Source organism: Seriola lalandi, unplaced genomic scaffold, assembly GCF_002814215.2.
Source record: "Seriola lalandi dorsalis isolate HSWRI2012SDOR001 ecotype SW California unplaced genomic scaffold, Sedor1 jcf7180002054690, whole genome shotgun sequence".
Classification (NCBI taxonomy): Eukaryota; Metazoa; Chordata; class Actinopteri; order Carangiformes; family Carangidae; genus Seriola; species Seriola lalandi.
Window position 1 is genome coordinate 691,134 of NW_019525243.1, and position 22,050 is coordinate 713,183.

General features: G+C 39.5%; 1 protein-coding gene across 1 annotated transcript in view; it reads right to left on the bottom strand.

Moving 5' to 3' along the window:
* Positions 1–20,574, bottom strand: part of mosmoa (modulator of smoothened a) — a 25,128-nt gene extending 4,554 nt beyond the window's left edge. Inside the window, exons 1-2 of the mRNA XM_023423290.2 lie at positions 19,607–20,574; positions 9,071–9,283 (exon numbers count right to left, since the gene is read on the bottom strand). Of these exons, the coding sequence (XP_023279058.1) occupies positions 9,071–9,283; positions 19,607–19,712 (319 nt within the window). The 5' untranslated portion in view covers positions 19,713–20,574. The remainder of the gene's footprint in view (positions 1–9,070; positions 9,284–19,606) is intronic.
* Positions 20,575–22,050: the final 1,476 nt, after the last annotated feature.

The window sequence follows — 22,050 nt, forward strand, 5'->3', positions numbered from 1 at the left end:
GGGGGGAGAGAGAGACATCAAGAGCGCTATTAAATGGCATTTATGTAACATTAATGTCTAAAAATCTATTTAAATATCGGTTAGATATCATAGATTATATATGATTCTTACAAATGTACAGAAACCAGAAACTAGCAAGCAAAAAATATGAGTAGTTCAACCAAACCAAAATCTGGCTTCATGCAGATATAACAAGCTCACAGGTCATTTTACAACAATGGAGATAAAATTTTATACTATTACTCAAATCATTGTGGATACTTTAATTTTGTAAGATTTCAACATTCAGTTTATAATCAACACGGCAGCAGAAGGCAGAAATTGGGGAAACCCAACATCTCACATCAAGGTCTGCTGACAGAGCTGCAGACTTTCTACTATCAATAGCAGATTTAATTGTCTCCTGTAGATAATAACGAACGTTATGTGTGCCACATGTTACCACAAAGTGGTTCCTGTGTCAGATGAAAATGGAGACATCTGAAGTGGAAATTTAGTTATTTTGAGTTTTTCACATGCATTTGTCACTGTGTTTCTACCTGAGATGACACTTAGCACAGAGTTACACAGTTTGTAGGGAAATTAACAATAAAATTTGTTAGCTTGTAAGATTCAGACAAAACCCATAAACAGCATCAAAATACCCATTGTTTGCTACTATGAACCTGCTAGCAGTGTTTCATAATGTTGTGCTCAGATTCTGCCAATACGCTTTATCCGATTCACGGTTTCTAGACCATCTTCCGCACTTTTCTCTACAAGTCAGATATCACAGAAAATTCCCCATTTGCATGGTATGTTTGCCATTCTGTTGGCTTGTTAAAGTATTTCCAACTTTAAATTAGATTTTTCTGATACCACTTGAAGGCAGAATTCCTCCACAGTCAAATGTTTAGTCACATCTTTAAAAAGCCAACCTCAGGCAGGAGATTTAATTTAACCTACGAAGTTTGTAAAATAAAGTTAATGTTTAAGCTTAAAGGCTCAAAACAATAATCATATTTCACGCTTTCCAAACAGGCACTAGGGGCAGTGAAAGAAGCTGATTTTTTTTTTTTAATTTCCAACGGCTGCCACTAGATGTCACCTAATTTACTGACAGCACCTTTACGTCATGAGACAGAAGGGTTATACAAACCTAATGTGAATTTGTGAAGTTGTGTTTGTTTGAACTGTGCCCGACTGAAACAGATTTATTTGAGTGATTTTTGTGAGAAGACTGAGGCAAGACCATCATTAAAGCTGAATGAAGCTCCGTCAGCGACACAAATTTTAGAGTGTCAACAAACACTGGCACTAATGGAACCAATTCATTCAGGTCACAAATTGCATCGTAACTGCCTCACCCAGCACATTTTTAGCAACGAGATTACAAGAATTTACAAGAACTTTCCATAATCAGAGTATAGAACTATAAAAGCCTGGTAGTTTTGCACCCCTTGTACTCATGACAGTTTGGTTCTGCTGCATCAATTTTGATACTTTTTTTCCCCCAGAGATATTGCCTTCTTCATTCCACACATTCTTCTTCCTTGTCAAAACCTGGCACCTACATTACCTGCAATGCAGCTCAACTGTTGCAGTTTGGTCAGAGATTCAGGTGTGTTACACTTGTAACGGCTTATAGCCTTGAGTCGCTACCCTCAAGCAGAGATGAGGAGTGGGCTCCAGAGGTCTTTCTAACATCACACACCCAGATTAGTTTCATTTTCAGACTTGTATTCTTCATCCCCAACTGCTGCCAAAGATTTCTTACAACTTTTTTCACATATGCTGTTGTACTCGCCAAAACCTGTGACCAGACTTTGATGTGCAAAGTCAGTGCAGTTCCCCTTTCTTAAACTTAAATGTAAATTTGCAAAAAAAAAAAAAAAATTTAAAATTTGCACTGTAACAAAAAGCCGTGCCCTCACTACAGTGCTCGTAAGCCTTCAGATATACACACAAAAAATATCAGGGAGCAGCGTCATATATCACTAATACACTTAACATAAGAAACATATTGTTCCAAAACAAAGTAGGGGCCATTCTGCATGTATACATGGATATATAGTTACTACGTTATTGCAGCTCATGTAAAACTCTGATTAACGAGCTGACTGGTGAGCTCTGAAATCTGTATCAAACCCAGTGGGATCAATTAGCTTGGTGTGCTGACCACATGCTGAGAATCATTACAGTCATAATAGACACTCCTTTAAAAAAAAACAGCAAACATGTTGCGATGTTCTGCTCCGCGTGTCGGGTTTGTTAGCAGCTGCAGAATAAAGCAGAGGTCAAGGGGGAAGTCATTATGAAGTCTGTGATTGGATAACAAAGTTGTCACTAATTAAAATGGCTGTGTTCTGTTTCCTTTGAAGATGTTATTTCAGAAGGCTTTAGTTCAGCTCTGAGTCCACTTATGTAACGCTCAGTGACGTTAAACTGCAAAGCAAACTGTGAGACTTTTGTGAATCCTAGATCAATCACTGTGCTGAATTCATGGAATAGCTTTACCTAATTAAAAATAGCTCTTTTTCTTTGATTAAAGAGCGCAATCTCTGTTTATTCTGCTTTAGACCAGCATTATGTCCTGGACTGCTTGTCTGCAGCAGGGGACGTGAAGAAGGGGAAAATGCATTCATAAAGCAGCACTGATCTATTATGTTACTAGTGTGTGCTACATAAACTCTAAATGCCAACTACCTTTGTTTTAAGCGGAATTACACGTGTTCTAACACAAAGTATGACAGCTCTTTTACATTAACTGGGGCTGCATTGAATTATTTTGGTTATCTCATCTGAGTGTAAGCCATTTGGTGAGAGCTGATGAAGGCATTTTTAGCTTTCATTCTTCAATCCATTTTGCCAATTTACAGAGCTGTTCAGTACCTGTGGGTTGTTGCTGTTAACAGCTTTGTTAACAGCTTTAAGAGTCTGCAGTAGTACAGCAATCTGGATTCTAGGCATGAAAAACATTTTTTTCCTGTATCTTGTATGTTTCTAATCTTGGCAATCAATGTGTATAATTCAGACCAGGGATTAAATATTTCATAAGGGGTGGGAGAGATGGATGAAATCCTATATCATAGTAAGAAATTATAAAAGTGATAAAATATCCAGAGAGGAATGGTTGTTTTTGGTTAATCTAGCAATTTGAATTCCTCACAAATCATAATGCTTTATTTATTTTTTTAGACGGATTAATGCAAAAATCATACAAAAATCCAATATGGCAACAGTACAAGGACCGCCGTGGTGAATGAATTTCCCCTGCCGTGACGTAGGATTGCTTAACAGCTCGGTATGCGGTGTATGTGATATCTGTCAAGACAGTGCGCCCCGGTCCTCTCTGCAGCCAAGCCTGCTGCTCTCTTTACCTCCTCTAATCAGCACATACACACACTCTAAAATGTTCTGAATGCTGAATCTTGAAAATGAAATCTGCTTTCACATGTTAGTATCACAGAAGAGTTATCTGGGTTCACCATTTACTGCGCTGTAGTTTGACGGTGACTTGGTGACTTAGACCCTGTTCAGACGTGGCATTTAAAATGAAAACAGAAGTATGTTCAGAAACAGTCCTTGAACAGCCAATGTGAGACATGACTCTGATTCTAATGTCTCCTGTCCAACAAGCATTAATGAACACTTTCTGGCAAACCTACATCACGAGGCACAGACGCTGGGTAATTTTTCTGTCTGTCCTTTTGCCTGCTCATTGCCCTGGCCATGCGTTTATCTGTGAGTGGGTATGACTGCAAAAGGATGTGGTGAAAGATAAACTACGATGGAGCCAGAAATCCGTGGCTCAGCATTATTCCTGAAAGCTTCACCAGTGAGTTAATTGAAGTGCACCTCATGGTCCACTGCTTGTCTTAAGTCCCTAAATTGATGACACATGGTGCCTTGCTCAGCTGCTGACAATGAAACTACAGAAACTTTGCTGATAAACTCACAGTTACCACTATATAGTACAGGAATTACTTTTGTGTTTAAATAACAGAGCTGCAACAAGTCGTCGATCAATCCATTAGTTTATAGTCTATTCAGACTATTTATCCTTTTTCATGCAAAATGTCAAACACCGTCTGTTTCCAGCTTCTCAAATGTGAGGATTTGCTGCTTTTCTTTATTTTCTTTGCAGGTAAACTGAAGATTTTTGTGTTCTGGTCTGCTGGTTGAAAAACAAGTGATTCGAAGATGTAACTTTAGGCTTTAAGAAAATGATTGTAAAAAACTTAAGATTTTTATTTTATTTTATTGCATTTTATAGACCAAACAAATAATTGATAAATCAAAAATATAATCAGCCGATTAATCAATAATGAAATTATGCTGCAGCGCTTTTAAATAACGTTTAATGTCATGTTTACTGTGAAAAGTTAAATCGAGTCATAAAGTCGAGTAACAGAGCTGCTGTAACTCATGTAGTGTTGTGCAATGATGAGCAGTTCGACAAGGACAACAGGTGATGTTACACAGGAGTGTTACACTGTTGTATTATCTCTAATAAAGTCATCTTCACACGTCACGTAATTCCTGACACAGTTATCTAATGAACATGTTTAATATGGACTGGCATCCTTAACAACAACCATGACAGTAACAGTAAAGATGGCACTGTAGAATAGTAACACTGTTACAGAGCTTTTCAACCAGAGAGCACTGACATTTTTCTTTTTCTACTGTAAAACATCCTGCTTAGTACATATATTATTGTAATCAACAATGTTTGTTTATGTCATTTGGTGAAAGAGCAGCACAATGGAAAAAGTTAAGAGAACCACTAACAAATTAATGTAAAAATGGAAATGAAAGTTAAATTGAAATTTTAGATACAAAAGACACAAATCTCCTGCGGCATATTTATGGAGTAGTCCAGACTAAGATAGTTCATCATGTTTTGGATATGACTGTTTGCTCAATTAATATCACCCATTTTCTTTTATTATCTGTATTCATCCACCCTGTAATAGGTTTGAGGCCTCATGAGTGCCCATCTCCATGTTTGAGACCCACAGGTTTATGTTTTGTGTTTGTGTAAAAAAGGAATTAATATTGACTAATAGTTCATTATGAGATTTAAAAAAAGATCATTTATGATAAATATCAGCCCTAAACAGACCATTTAGGAGGTAGCCTCTCACTGCTTTTCATTTCTTCAGTTTCTTTACTTTGTTTATAGAAACCTCCAAAAAGAAAACGCACTTTTTTCAGTTACCATTACATCCCACACAGTGTGCGGAGCCGCTGAAATTCAACAACAGAAATGCATAATATCTTGAAATTTAACTTTAATATGGGTACGGCGACAAAATTACACGTGTGCTTTGAATATATTGCTATCTTTATTTTTTTATGTAATATCAACCCCCCTGGACTCCACTTGTTCATCAGTGAATACAAGGAAAATGTTTTATCTATAGTAATATAACTTTATTGATGTATCATGTACACGACCTGAGAGCGCCATCTGAAAGTGTTGATGTGTGCCTTTCACACAGGATCTCATTTATGTCTGTAAACCAGAAATATCTTTTGAAAAGAATCTTTTAAGATTCTGAGTTATTAACATTTTCAGCGATTAACAGGCGTACACAAAAACTTTCAGGGAAAAAGGCACAAAACTATTTGAAATAAAATCACTTTACATGTAAATACACTGTATTATAGATTTATTTTTTAAATTTTTCCTGCTGTATTTGTGTGCATGAATAGTGAAGCAACATTTTTTTTGCATATCCTGTTAATGTATTGTTAATATATTTTATTTATTACTTCAGTCCCACCCTACCCCCACAGTTGACTGTCACACCTTGGGGAAACACTGCTGGTGCGTGTATATACAGACACAGAGGCGGGCCTGTGCTGGTCATACAAAGCTGTCCATTCAGGTGCCGGTGGCCTAGAGCCAGTTACACTACAGACTACCCACCTCCTCTCAACCCTCATCACCTGTTTGCCCCGAATGAACCATCCCCCCCGTCTCCTTGCTAGCAGCTTCACCCTTCTCGTCCTCTCTCCCCTTCCATTTGTGTCTTTACATTGGCATCCACCTCTCACTAACACCCTTAACAGCTCTTGACCTCTACAAACATGATTATTCATTCAGCTCATCTCCTTTACTCAACACTTCTTCCTCTTCCTCACTTAACCTCTCACCCTCTCCCCCCATACAGCAGGGAAGTGTTTGCCATCACAGCTGAAGTTCAGCAACATCAGAGGGGAAAAAAAGCCTTTTTGTCACTCTCCTCTGCTTAAAACAAGCTCTTGAGATACAAGAGGATCCCAGGAAGACCATCAGTCGCTTATGTGCCAGCTAATGGAGTCCTGAACAGAAAGAATGTGAAAAGGCCATACTCAATAACCCATAATGACAAAGTGAGAACTTTACAAAAGTATTCTGCTCATTAAATCACTACGTTGGCAGCACCTTTGGGTCTTCTTGGGTAAGTCCGACAAGCTTTGCACACCTGGATTTAGGCAGTTTTTCCAACATTTCATGACAGATTCTCTCAAGCTCTGTGAGATTGGATGGGACGCATGATTTAAAGGACTCATGCTCTCAGAGTTGTTTAAATGCTGTTTGGCAATCTCCAAACAGGCTGTTTTATGCCTGCATCCACCTCTCTGCCATAATGTCTGATTAATGGAGTACGGGTGAGATTGTCATCCTACCGACAGGTTCTTCCATCTCTGCAGAGGACTTCTGAAGTTCGGTCAGAGAGACCAGCCTGACCAGTCTTATTGCTCAGTTATTCAGTTTGAGCAGACGGCCAACTCTAGGAAGAGTCCTGGTGGTTCCAAACTTCTTCCATTTGACAGTAATGGAGACCTTTACAAATGGTTTTTAAACTATGTCTTGATCAATTCTTTGTCAATACTGCCTAAAATACTGGATTGAGAATCTGCGAGTCTATGCACCAATCCAATACCACATAATGTATTGATAAACTTTATAGTTTCACACCCACATAAAACAGCACTTTTTCTGGAAATCAATTTGTCTTTGTCATTCTAAATCAGCGGCCTACACAGGGAGTTGAGCTGCGCAGCCACTGGCAGCTTCTGTTACAGAGCGGTGAAGAAGAACTGATTTCTGGTAAATAGCATAACATTAGCCGTTGGCGGTCCACTAATAGGCAGACTGAGGTCTGGGTCCAGACCAAAATGCTGTCCTATCCGGAACCGGCAGTATACCCTATAAATTATTGACGATTATTACATTTTGACAGAGTTTTTCTGTTTTAACCAACGCAGCTCTTTTAGCCTTTACGGCACTGGAGATGTGACACGATGCTACTCAGGCAAATCATTGTGACGAGAGGTAAGTTGGAGAGACTCAGCATATCATAGCTTGCTTTTTCCATTTGTTGTCAAGTATGAAAAGACCCAAAATAAACACTGTTAGTGAACTACTTGATTTCGATAAGCTAAATATTTAAACAGCATTCATATAGGAATGATTCTGTCCCGCGCTTTTTCATCCATATAAGCAGTAAATCAATGTAACTGTGATCACTACGAGCAGTTTCCACTGCAATCTAAGATATATGTAGATATTCTATGGCATTTATGTATTTTTGTTCATGCTTTACAAAGGGTTTAACCTGAGCCATGTCATACAACAATGGCAGAAATCAGCCATCCATACAGAGTTTGTAGTATAAAGCTGTTAAATTTTGGTATTGACTGGTACACGGTATCGGCCAATACACGGGTATCAGTATCTGTAAGGAAAGAAATGTGATCGGAGCATCTCTAATAGATCTCTGCCCATTAAAAATTAAACCTACATCACAGTGTATAAAAAGTGAAGGGGTCTGAATACTTTCTGAAGCCACTGTATCTGTCCCAAGTCTTTTCCTCCCTCAAGTCTTATTTCCTTATTTAAATCATCATCATGCTTTAAACCAGTTTAAAAGAAAAAAAATCTGTACTAATAATATACCTCTTGTCTAATATGGCCAACAGAAGCTTAGGAGGGAGACAAGGGTGACAATTGTTCACAGTTGCCATGGAAACCTCCTTACTTTCCTTTGAGTGTGATCGTTAAACAATGACTCAATGCCTTTCTAATTTAGCTGGTGACACAGATTTGAGCTTACCGGACAGACAGTTTGTGGAGGGGTTGGGGACTCTGTAAAGTGGTGATTCATTGCATATTTGCAAGTGATTAAGAAGAATTACAAAACCTAATTATGTATATGTATTTGGCCGGGCAGGCAAAAATTTGTGTGCTTGTTTAAATCCATGGGTTACTTTTCTTATGCAGAACAAAGAATCCACAGTGTCATGAAAAATGCACTCAGCCTTCAAACAATAAAACAGTACAGAGCATTGTGGCTTCACATGCCACTCTTCCATCTCCGTGAGTGTGCTCGAGGCCGTCTACTCCTTTAACTAACCAATCAAACTCCACCCTCCCACACAGCCTTATGAAACCAGTTCAGCCTCACGAGATGGGTGCTGAGTTATTATCAAGTCCTGGAAGTGCATCTATACAGCAAACGTGTTTGGAAAATAAAAAAACGAGCAGCGATGTTCAAGGCAAAGAGGGAGAGAAAACGCTGTGGCACATAAGCCACCCACTCAGGTACCAGATGAGCTGCATTACTCAATATATCAGTTTCAGGGAGCAAGAGGATTCATCAAATATGCAAAAAAAAAAAAAACAACAGTTATAAATGTCCAAACACAACCAGGCACACACACACACCCACGGTCCTCACGTCAGTCTCAGAAACACAAACGCACGCTTGTCCTGTGCATAGCCTCAGATGTATTTGACGTCACACATATCATCTACACTTGCAAATTAGCAGTGCATAACTGGGATAAAACCGATTTTTCACACCGATCCAACCTCAACTCTTCTCCTTTCATTATTTCCTGCCCTTAAGAGACTATGTGCATGAATGAATGAATCTAATAATGTAGCATAGGTGATTTTCTAAAGGTTATTTCATGACAGATGCAGTGAGACAGAGAAGAAAGTGAGAAAGCTCCTGGTGAAACTCGCTGAGGGCAAGTCTGCTAAAGCAAAACCGTTTCATTCAGTGTGAATGTCACTGTCTTGTTCACTTACTGCCAGTGAAGGCAATCCAGCGGGCGTATTTGGTGGCTTCTCTGCGCCAGTGTGATGCCACCAGCAGTCCACAGGTGACCGTGAGGGAGATGATGCCCATGATGATGAAGAAAAGTGTGGTGACCCACTCCGGGGGCAGCCGCGGTGGGATACAGGTTCGGTCTCGTCCATGGATGGTCTGACATTGCCGGACTAGACCAACTGTAAGGGCACCTGCAGAGAGAGGATGAATGTTGGATGAGGTTTCCATTTTAAGGAATCTGTTTTGATACATTGCTCATCTAGCACACGAAAACACTGAATATTGGGGTTACCAGTTGATCTATGACAGGAGGTTACACTGCATTTAATTTTTGTTGTTGTGGAGCAGACAAAGATGTGGGGATATAATGACTGTAATAAAGCTTAGGCTCTTAACAAGTCAAATATTTGGATATTTAAACACATATTTGGCCTTTTATGTCCCCCTACATTTTTCTGAGGAAACTGTCCAACACTTAAAATGACATGTTTTTGTTTTTACACTTTAGCTGTGTAGGATAAAAGCTCATGCAGAGGTCAGACCACATCAAGTTCAAGGTAATTACTGCTAAAACAGCCTATAGAGCTCACAGAATACATCTTTGAGAGTGAGCAGAAAAATAGCAAGTGGAAAAAAATAAAAACTACAAACAAAAAGACTGTAGACAAAAAGTAAAGCAGTGATGAATTAGTGCCTCAATCATTGACATAGTTGAGGGAAGGAAGACCAAAGCGTAGCAGCTCATCTACTGCGAAGTGAAAGAGGAGCAGGTGAAGAAGGAGGAATGGAAAAAGACGGTGAGAGGCTCCTTTAATTTGTCACTAATTCAGTGCTTGCTAGGAGCTGGGGACTTGCTTTTCTCACTGCTGTGCTCAATTATGCCAGTGGCCAACATTTTGTCTCGCACTTCCTCACTCAAAAAGAGAAGAAATAAATGAGCTTTAAAGACTCATTTATTTGTGTAAATATACTATATGCCTTGGCCTTACTCAGTTATAATCACCAACTCTTTTAAAATCTCAGTCCTTTGTCTTCCATCCTCCGAGTGTTGGGTCTAGGATTTTTACATGTGTACGTTTGCACATCTGCTTTCATGAGACATGATATGACTTAATGTTCTTCTGTACCTATCCATCACTGATCAGACAAATGGATTCATGCCTCACTCTGAGTCATGAGCAGAGCTCGAGTGTGAAGGCCAGCACTCAGAGCAGGAATATGCTCCAGTGGTGCAGCCACTCTGGAGGGAGGCCATTCAATTAGAGCACATCCTCAAGGGGAATTTCTACCTGAGTAAGCAGAACGGCGTCACATCACTCAGGACTCTGCTGATCACGGGTCTCTCACAAAGAAAGGTGGACTATAAGCAAGGGACTGTATGAGATAGGAGGTCTTCATTTGGAAAATTAGCAGGGGCGTTGATCATCATTAGTGAACACTTGGGTGATCTGGAGAGGGGTTTTTTTTTGGAGGGCGGATAGCTGTCATACACCCCATGTTTTGACACTCTCCATATGTGGACAAATATGGGACAATGTTAGGCTATGTTGAGACAGACAACAGTACTGCATCAATAAACAAAACCCCCCCCGTTCATTTCAGTGAGGCTATGGTAAAAAGACTCCTGCAAAGAAAGGCAATTAAATGTAACATCTGACATGTAATATCATCTGGCAATACACTGGTCAGTCCCATATGTACAAGGACACAATTCTTGAAAATTACTTTACATGGACAAGGTAATTCTGTAGTTAACCTGGAAACCGTCACAACAGAGGTTACAAAATTGTCACTTTGATCTCTTTCCAGTTGTAAAATCCTGTTCATCTCCGTTGCAAGGTAACAGCAAAGGACACACACTGCTGTACAGTGTTATGGTGTTTGTAAAGCCTTCAAAATCATTCATATTTTTAAATCAAACCAACCTTCCTGGATTGCATTTTATTGTCATGGAAGTACCTGAAGCAAATGGAGAGCACCATTTTCAGTCTGAAGGCTCTATTAGTGCAATAAACATACAATAAACATCATACAGTCATAATTAATAAAGCCCGCACTTGCAAAACAGACGAGCAAATAAGACAAACTTATGTTTAAAGGTGCACTAGGGATTTGTCTTGTTAACAAACAAGTTATGTGTACATTGAGTGTTTTTCACCAAAACTCATTGTGCGTATCCGTGACAAATGCTAAACCATCGGCAGGACTGTGACATGTGTTCAACCACAATTATACTTCTCCAGGCTACATGTAGGCGACAGAGCACGAGCGTCGCTAAGATACGCTTATGTACAGGTTTCTTTTAAATTTGTATGTTGTACGTTTAAATTTGTTTTCATCTCCGTTAAGAACCCAAATCCTGACAGGAGCTGATTCAACTGCTTGCTTTACACGCAGACCCACATAACACGTTGCTGAGATTTGGAAAGTGTGCACATCAGCTCCTCTATGAGCCTCTGCAACCTATGGTTACATAGGTACATAACACCACTCTCTGCATTGGTCTGTGGAGATGTTTACTGAGGTTTAAAAAGGAACAATGTCTTCTAGGGAAAATACAAAGACATAATTCCCTCCACAAGTTTGAGGCATAATCTGAAAAAAAAAAAATTAACAAGTGGTAAATACTCATTCCACTGACCACAAAATAACCCATTCACTAAAAGGCAAGTCTGTGTGGGCGACATCATGAAAGTTCAACAGTGGCTCAGCAGGTGGGCGGACATGTGCATGAGACAAGTATGCAAGCTGGAATTTCAGAGGGTCGAGCTTGTTACTTGGTCTGTCTGGTACCCAAACCTTTGCATATTTACAGAATGAACACATGATGCTGCTAAGAACCCCACTGAGTCTACACCACTTGAAACAGAAAACCAAAGCATGTGTGAGAAAAGTGTTCTTGTTTCCCTGGGGGCGTGGTGGTCTGTGCAGGCTGTCCAGAGGAAATCCTGTCCCCTTTATAACACCCAGTGAAAACACTGCTTTTACAGTACAACCAACAACCAAACCCAGACTCAAACAATGCCATTGGTTCAAAAGGAACGCCTTGGGAGTGTATTGATGTTAGAGGCAAGCTACATATGGAGCTGCAGGATTGAAAGCTACATTTCCTGTTACAGGCACAATAATCTATCTTTTAGACCTCACACAAACACACTGTTGTTTCAGGAAATGATTAATCACATACAAGGAACATCTAAAAAGTACGTTGTTTTTTTTGTCTTCGGCTTTAATTAATCGTTTACACCACTTTACGAGTAACCTTGAACAATTTGAAGAACAGAAGGTGATCGGGGTAAAGAAAGCAGGGACTGGTGCTGGGAACAGGAGAACATTAGGCAGACGTTTGATAGCTGTGGCTAATGGCACTGGTTTATGACCATTTCCCCTGGATCCTCTGGCCTCCTGCTGTTTCACTGGCTCTCTGTTGAATTCCTGGCCTACAGCAGACAGGCACGCTATGGCACATGAATACAGGTAAACAACTCAACAAGAAAGCAGGCACACGGACACTATTCTAGTTAAAGTCTGAGTCAAACAACAACAGTGTGTTTATGATAGATATTTTTCATTCTAACATGGGAGATACCAATTCAAATGACAGCCTTAACTTGCACACAACCCTACAAACTTCGGCTGGCTCTGCAAAAGGCACCAGCACCTCTTAAGCTCACTAATCATCATGTTATATGTCATTTGTTCTGTAATCTGTACAAAAACCAAATTGTGAATACAACAATTCATTATTTAACAGGTATATGTGCTGAACTACTTGGACTGGAAACAGAGTCTCCACTGGTTGACTAACAACTGTGTCCAGACAAGAAACAGTCATTAATACAGTATAACTCCTAATACAATGTATTTTTGTTTTTAGACTTTGTTTTTTTGTGTAGATTAAACAATGTTTGTGATACGTGTTAATTAGTGGGCTTTAGAGGTGCTGGTAGGACAGAGCCATGCTGGTGGATGGTGGTTAGTGTTTTCCTGTTTCCAGTTTTTGTGCTAGACAGATTTGACAGTGGTGTCAATCATCTCACTTAAGCTTGTCACCAGAAAGTGATTATGCCTATTTTCAACCATGTCTGTCAGTGAGGGCAGAAACTGAAAACTACCACCATACAAATGGTGCCTTATTTTGACCATGTGGCAGGAAGATGGGGAAAGGTCCGAATGGGGTGTGAAGGTGCACCTTGAATAACTTCTGGGTATTGTATAAAGGAAAGGTCACTTTAGCCTTCTGTTCAAGGAAAGACTGCATCACTCAACACTGCAAATGGATGTAATGTCACTATTCAGTTGTGGATAATAAATACTGAGCAGAGAGACCACAGACTGTGAGAGCAGTGCTTCACTCTGGTAGAGTAATAATGCACCGAACAATGTGATGGCACATCGCTAGAATAATGACTTTTATTTCCAAATACAGTGCATCCAAGTATTATATTATATCTATTGCTTGACTGCACACATCCTTGGCCAAAGCTGAACAAAGGTGAACTCTGACGTGCAGCTGGAGATCACAGTGAAACAGGAGACAACGCTTGAACGCATCAGTCATACAAGCTTTAGCTGAGGTAAATGGGAGAGAGAGCAAGTACGTCCATATCTACATAACCAAAACCACCAAAATTATGTTTGTTTGTAAACAAGTCTTGCATGTCTGTCTCTCATTTACAGAAAAAAATGGGCCAATTCTCCATTTAGAGGCCCAGCTCACTTTCACGCCCCCATCATGCTGTTACCCTGCAGTCAGCTCTGCACTAACTACGATCAAAATACTCCTCTCACCATGTCTTGGTCTAAATGAGAGGAAATAAAAGCCATGTCTGCAAATCTTCAGCATGATGATGCTGTCATTAGTGGAGCATTGGGGATGCTGCTGTTTGTAAGCTCTGGGGTGATGACTCAACAGGCCTCTGAACTTTGGTGGGCAGCAAGTAGGAAAACTACAGCAGCCAAAAGCTGCTTCTTCTGCCACTGCTGCTGGAGGCTTTTACAGCGCCCACTTACATTAAAGGGGCACTGGAGCACAGCTGTGTATGGTCTAAACGCGCATGCAAAACATGGTGAACATGCAGAATGAGCTACAAACACAAATGAGTAAGAAAACAACCTCCACTCCCCTGTGACCCAAAGTGAGAATAAACAGACTTAACATTTCTTACAAAACTTACACCAGTGCTTCAGCTAAAATAAATATAAATTGAACGCATGTCCAATGTTCAACACCAGCAAACCTAAGCTCACATCCTCGCTGTGCTGTGGACAAAGTATGGTGAACATGACTTTGTAAAGTAACTGGAAACCTTGGTTAATTTTTTTATGGAAAAATGCTTAGCAGGCTGAAGATTCAGCACAAGGTGGAGCTGTTCAGTTAATGTGAGCAGGACCTGAAACGCCTATGAAGACGAGATATGAGTTAAGTAAGCAGCAGGTGAAATGCCTCCAACATCAGGCAAAGAAATACCTGCTGGAATTTTAAAACTTGGGCCACCTACAGTCAACGAGAGTCACAGCTATAATTTTCTGTTTTATACCTACTGATTTCTGTGTGTGAGTTTTACTTTTATATTCAACGCTTGCAAGCTAAACTGTATTTACTTCAGGTAACAAGGGTCAAGACAACATTTTACATTCTCAGCTCTGAACCAATGCTGTGATTTCTGTCCTAGCCTGTTGGAGGCACTAGACGCAAGTCATAACTGCTGGCTCTGTAGCTGTGCAACTGGATAATATACACTGGCCCTGGTTTCAGTTGCTTAGCATCAATGACACAGTATGTCCTTGTGCTTTGAAAAGGGATACCTAAAATAACACAATGAAATATCCTCCTATTTCATCTATTTTTGATATTGTCAAACTCAGACTATAACAACAGTAGAAGTTCCTGAGCACTGGTGATTTTTTGTTTTCCATTTTAATAAACATTTTTTCAGGCTTTTTTTTTTTTTTTTACATTTTCATTGTGTCCTATCCACTGTGGTATGATCACTTTTTAATGAGCCTATGAGGTTTTTAATCAACACAGACTAAAACTATAACCCATAACTAGTAATGAGAGTGTGAGCACAATGAAAACTCTTGCGCTGACACCACCTGTAGCAGCATTTTGGAGCTGATACAATTTCTTAGTGGATTATCTAGATTTTTGTTTTTTATAGACTTAACATTATTACTGATGTCTTTTCTTCATACCTACAAATAGAGGAAATATATCATTATCTACGCTGCACAGTAAATTCAGTCACCCCATATCGGTACAACCATGTGGTTTATATACTGTATATATATATATATATATATATATATTTTTTTTTTTTTTTGTTGTTGTTCATGACGAAATTGTCTCTTGCCGAACTGCTGTTTGATATCATACTGCCCTCTGTTTCCACTCATCCACCTCTACTTCCAGCACAGTTAGTTTTGTGGTTTGGTCATTTTAAGACAAAAGTTGTTTTACAAAGTTTACAACTGATGCATCTACTCATCGGAATAGCATTCACTTTGGGGCAATGAACAGCCTCCTCTGTGAAAATAAATAAATAAATAAATGATGCATTTTGTAATGTCTTGAGAAACCGCATGCCTTAAAATAGAAACCATAGCATCTTCCTGTAACGGCTTTCGCTTTGTGTTCTCCATCAAAAGCATCTTTCGTTTCTGATTAATTCAATGCAGTAATCTCACAGTAATGCTATGTGGGTTGGTAAGAGTTAGTCAAACCCACCTGATGCTGTTGACATTGAAATGGATAATTGACCTAAGGCAATGGACAACAGTAAAGACAGAAAGGTTGAACAGTCTGGTAGAAAAGCATTTGCCCAGAAGTGAATCTGTGAAGCGGTTTGATGCTAAAATTGTAGGTTTTATAGAAAAGCTACATGGAAAGATGCTATGTATAAAACTGTCCTTGGTTACAGGAGCGTGACAACACCCAGCCTGTACCTGGATGCGATTTAGCGTGTGTGTCCATACAGAGTTGTTTCAGAGAGTATTTAGGCTCCAGAAAATGGTATCAACTGTGGTAACAAGTATCTGCAGGAGGGGCCATAATCGGCAGGGCTGCCGAGAATCACAGCTTCTGTCAGACACCGCTGCAACAATGGCTTTGTCTTGAAGCTCGACACAGGAAACCAACTTAAGCTGTTATTGCCTGAGGACATCACACTGAAGTGAGGACAATGTCATATAGCCATATTGTGTCTTTAACACTGAGTGACATTAGTGTTGCTTATTCTTCCTCGAGAATGCACTATCTACAGGCTTTTGGCTTTTTATGTGTCAAATCTTGGTCTAAAGGTTTACTCCTATCATCGGTGCGGACAATTCCAAGAAACAGCAGACATCAGTGCTAAATGACTGCACAGTTTTTTTACTTTCTTGATTAGTTCACAAAAAGAGCTTTGATCAAATCACTCAACCAAAGCAGGAGCCAATAAGCCACACACTCCTTTAGCAAAGTCAGCTTTTATCGATGCTAACAGCCCTGGAGAACATGTCCGTTTCTCCATGCTCTGAGTACAAAGACGACACGCTGAGCTCCTACAAGGGCAGGTTGTCAAGCACTGAGTCCCTCTGATAAGACCACAACAAAGCTGGGAACAAGAGGCCAGCTGATTGGGAGATAATACAACGTGGGGAATATTCAGGGGCCCATACTTCAAAATAACTTCAAGTACTACACTAGTCTATGGAATCGGGCAGACAAAGTAATGTTATCAGCCCAGGGTAAATAGCTTAACTCTGAAATAATTTAATCACAATTACAAACACTGCAAGAAATGTGGCTCTTATTAGATTGAATACCATTTGGCAGCTGTAATAGAGGCCTAATAAACAGCAATTTGTTATGCAAGTGTCCAAATTAAAAAAAGACAGTGCAACAGAGCTCCAAGGAGAAAAAAAAAAAGTATTCAATACGCCTAGACCGTTTTAATAAGTCAAAAACAGACAAGCTGCACAGAGAAAGAAAAGCTAAGGTCTCAAAGGGGTTGGCAAATACTGTGATATGATGTGAAAGCAAACATCACCCAACTTTAAAGCAGAGCAAGCAATGATTTGTTCTCTGAAAATTTTTCAAGAGGTGTTATTATTTTGCCTACATATATATGAGACAATCTGTGTTAGTACCATGTAATGTAATATGTCATACCATGTAATATCATGTAATATCATGTAATATCATGTAATACCATGAAAGCTCTCAAACAGAGAAGAAAAGTTTGTGCACAGCATGTATTTCAGGGATGAAGGTTCTAGCAACTGCAAGATGAACACGAAATCGGCAAAAATGGTAAAACTTTGACATTTATAGTCACTATATAAACATCTAATAAATTTTTATAACACACTACAACATAGTTATATGCAGTAGTTTTTTCTGTTTATGTACCAGTGTACCATAAGTGGTGACTTATGAGTTAAAGTTGTTGACAAATTCATTAATAAATACTTTTGAGGTGTTGATGAATAATTGATTACATAAGATTCATGATTCTGAATCGATTCACAAACGTCAAAAATTGATTTTAACAATTTTTGCAAAAATGTCAGTTGATCATTACCTTTTATTAACGCGGACGAGCACAATGCATTTCCATCAAAGCTCTGATGAAAATAATTTCTCATACATCTGGCAAATTTCTCGTTTATGTATAGTTGTACAATGACAAAATCAGTGTCATTAATAAAGGTTTACCTGCATTTATTTTACCACTGACTAAATAATCTAGGGAAGCTGTTACAAAACCTCCTTGCTAATTATGCTGTGCCAGTAAAGACAGAAACCGTAACATACTGTACAAGGTAAAAATTTACAGAGAAGATTGCAGGGGAACCAACTAATCAGAGAAATCTATAAAACAGTAAAACCTCCCTTAAAAATTTTAATGCGTGAAGAAGACGTATGTCATGGGTTATCACAAATATCTCAGAAAACCACCCAAGTCCCATCACAATCATCAAACAGACGAGTGAAACCTGTGAGGGGAAACGAGAACAGAGACAGCAAGGTGGAAGCTGGTGGCTGTACAACACCCACACTCACTGCAACACTGCAGTTTAAATATAGCAAAGGTTCAACTTTCTGAACATGCAGGTACAGAACTGTAGATCTCAGCGGGCAGTTACCACGCACCTCATTTGTGGCTGTAGTGTGCTAATTTTAGATGGACTGAGCCATAATGTCCAGAACCTCGTCTCCAATTGTCTAATAAAACTTAAGGTCTATTCATGCTTCACAATACAATCATCTGCTGTGCACTGTATACAATGCCCTCATTCTACTTGCATCCTATTATTACTTTTGTAAAGATTACTTATTCTGTTGAGTTAATAGTCTGGATGTGTATTGGTGGATGATGAACCCTCCCTGACCCAGTTACTGAGCTGTCATCCTGCAGAGGGAACAAAGAGGAGCAGATGTCTATCAATAGCCTAAATGTGTTTTCAGGACTGACACAAATAAAACACAGGACCAACACCATGTGCTCCTGTCCAAAATCAGCAGGGACGGCCACAAATAAACACCTTTTAGCTTCGATTCCTCAAGGGCTCGCAGATCACATTAATCACACGGAGGTCACTTCAAAAGTCAACTTGCCAGCATAACACAGAACCACATTACCTTTAGTGATGAAATGAGACGTGCAATGTGCAACTAACACTTATTTCTATTATCAGTTATTCTTGATAACTGTTAATGTTTTAGTTTTTTTTTTTTTGGTCCAGTCTGATGTCTGACTATAGTGTTAAAATACCCATTAAATTTTGTCAGGGGACATTGCGAAATCCTTACATTGCTTGTTTTATTTGACCAAGAGATCAAAACATTTTAATCTACAATGACGTACAAGAAAAGCAGCAAATCCTCACATCTAGGAAGCTAAGAAGCCAATTTTTGCCGTTTTAGCTTGATTAATTATTTCAAATATTGATCACTTATCAAAAATGTTGACAATTAATCAAATAACTCAAACAATACCATCAGTCAAAATACTAATCGTTCTTGATTTCTGGCTTCTCTAATGTGAGGATTTGCTGCTATCCTCTGCTCTACGTTGTTGAAAATCAGACACCTTCAGGTGCTGGACGGTTGATCAGACAATTTATGCAATTTAGGGACATCAATTTGGGATGTGAGTAAGTTTTCACTGTTTTCTGACATCTTAGAGACTAAACTATTCATCTAAATTGGTGAAAATAATCATTAGTTGCAGTCTTAGAACCAATAGAGCCATAGTGCTATTTCCATTACGGAATTGTATGTCTGATCTTGAGAATGTGGTCTAGGCACCAATATGAAACAACGTAAACATGGACAGAACACAATGCTATGCAGGACAAAAGATGTTGCTGCAGATGAAACCCTCCTCACACAATAGGACACATCTTTGTTGTGGAGATTATCTGCTACCGTGCGGGGAGAGTGCTTTTTAGACGGAGGCAAGAAATCCTGCTAAAAGACAAAACAAAACAGCAGTTGAATGGTAGTTATAGCCTGCTTCATTTACCTGCTGATTCACCAGTGTTGATCCAGTCTGGGTTTGCAATGCTGGCTATTGCAAAGATATCTGCTGCCAGAAACAGGCACCCTGAAATGATCGTTAGTTTATCCATATCGCCAGCTGATGAAGCGGTGAATGACGGGGCGAAAAGTGGTGGTCGTTGTCCAAATGTGTCCCGGAGTGTTGAGAAACACAGGGTTATCAGTCTAACCTCGCCCCCTTCAGCAGGAGCCTGCTGTTGTGGTTCCGCTGTGCATTTTGCAGCAACGTTAGCTCCTTCGCGTCAAGCAAGCGAGAGCCTCTGGCTACATAAGGCTCAAATACGAAGCACAAAAGCATCACATCTCAAATGCCCGTAGTAGTCCAGTAAGGTAAAACAATAGCTCACTCAGCGCCAAGTCCCTGAACCGTTTGTGTTGTCTTTCGGATCCGTTTAGCAGCAGCAGCCGCCGCAGCAGCAGCAGCATCGGGCACAGCTGCGGCTAGCAGATAGCTAGCTAGCTACTTCCCAGATTCGGGCTCGGTGTGCCGAGCTGCGGCCCAGAAGCTGCTCGACGGCCGAGACCGCGACTGCGCTAGCATTTCAGACCCAATGTCACACAAACGGAGGTGCAGACGGAGCAAAGCAAGTTCCCCTCACTTTGCAGTATCCTTGTTTTTGTTTAGCGAGGGTCTAACGTTACCCGTCAGGAAAACGAGAACCCATCACCGTCTCTTGCTTATTCGTCCCCCTTCTCCGCTGGAATAGCATCTGGTACTTTCAGCCCGTTAGCCAGCCAGCTTCACTCTTCCTCCACCTCTTCTCCGGACCACGGCGAGAAGACAGGAGACACGCTGCGTATTTCAATCCAATAGGGATGTTACAGGTCCCAGTGTGGACGGTAAAACGGTAGCGTTATTGTTATGCTTTCCAGCCGTATGTCCACCGTTAGCTCAGCCTCCCTTTCTGCCAAATGACATCAGGCGAACACCCCCACGCAGCGTCGCTCACACACATACACACACACAGCTCAGCGTCTTCGCGTTCAGGAGGGGGCGCTGGTTCTCTCCTCGCGATATTATGTAAAGAAAAAAAAACGGGGGTCGTGTTAACGGACGTATTATAAGACCATGGTCTTGTTGTCCTGAGTCGCCCTGCTTGTGGCAGTTTTGGTGGGCCAGTGATTATGAAGCCTGAGATAAAAACCACAAAAAACACTGGCCAAAATACAACAACAAAATAACACAACAATATTTTGGAAAACACAAATACCACAAGCAAACAACAATATTTCACAAAACGATTAAAACATGACATTTCACAAAACACAACAAAAGATAAACGACATCATAACTTGTTATGTGAAATGTCATAGGGTTTCTGAAAAGAAAGTGCTTTCTAAAATGTGTTTTGTGAAGTGTCTTCTAAAATGTGTTTTGTGAAGTGTCTTCTAAAATGTGTTTTGTAAAATGGTGTTTTCTGTTTTGTTGTTTTCTAAAATGTTTCATATTTTGTTGTTTTGTGGAATGTTTTATATTCTGTGATATAAAATGTTGTGTTCTCTGCTTTGTGGCTGTATTTTCTCTGTTGAATTGTACTGGAGGTGATGTAGTAGCACATTTAATACAGCATAATGAAACAATACAATGTGACCCTGATCTTGCAATTCCACCATTACAACACCCCATTATGTAATGATAGTAACAAGCCACAAGTCCTTTCTTCACTGCAAGTTGTTTGACTTGACAATCTGAATATTGCAAATTTTGGAATATTGCACATAATATAAACAAAGGTGGGTCCCACACTGTTAGCCCATTTTGAGGTTGTGTCTTGTGTTGGGGCCCTGTGTCAAAATCTGTGTTTAAGACCTTTGTTAATTTAACATTAGATTGTGCTCACATGAAACATACTCCTCAATAATGTTTTGATCACACTAGAGCCGAAATTTGTTCAATCATTTCAAAGTACATTTACCTTATGTACAATTATCTAAGGCATTTGTACACCACTACAGCTTGACTTACAAGACACTCTGCAGATTAATATTTTAGAATTAAAAAGTTTAATCAGTTTTTAAAATATTGTACTTTATTGTTATTATTATACTAAAATGACCTGTCTGTAATATTTAAATGCTGCTTATCAATAATGCATCATTAATACTAATAATGCAACATTATAACATAATGTTAAAATTAGCTGATAAAACAAACTTAACTTTGCAACATAATTTTTCTGTGAAATTTCATGCTCAGCTGAAAGAATTACACAGTGAAAGCAAGGCTTATTTAGGAACTGATCTTAATGCTGAAGGTGTCATTATTCTATAGCCATAGCCATATTGTGCAATCAACATTTACTTCATCATGATAAGTTTAAGAGAAAAAGTTTCTTATTGCCACTTTAAGGAAACTTTAAATCCTGCGAGAGAACCCTACCAGGTCATGTTTGTGCTTTTGGGTCCCCC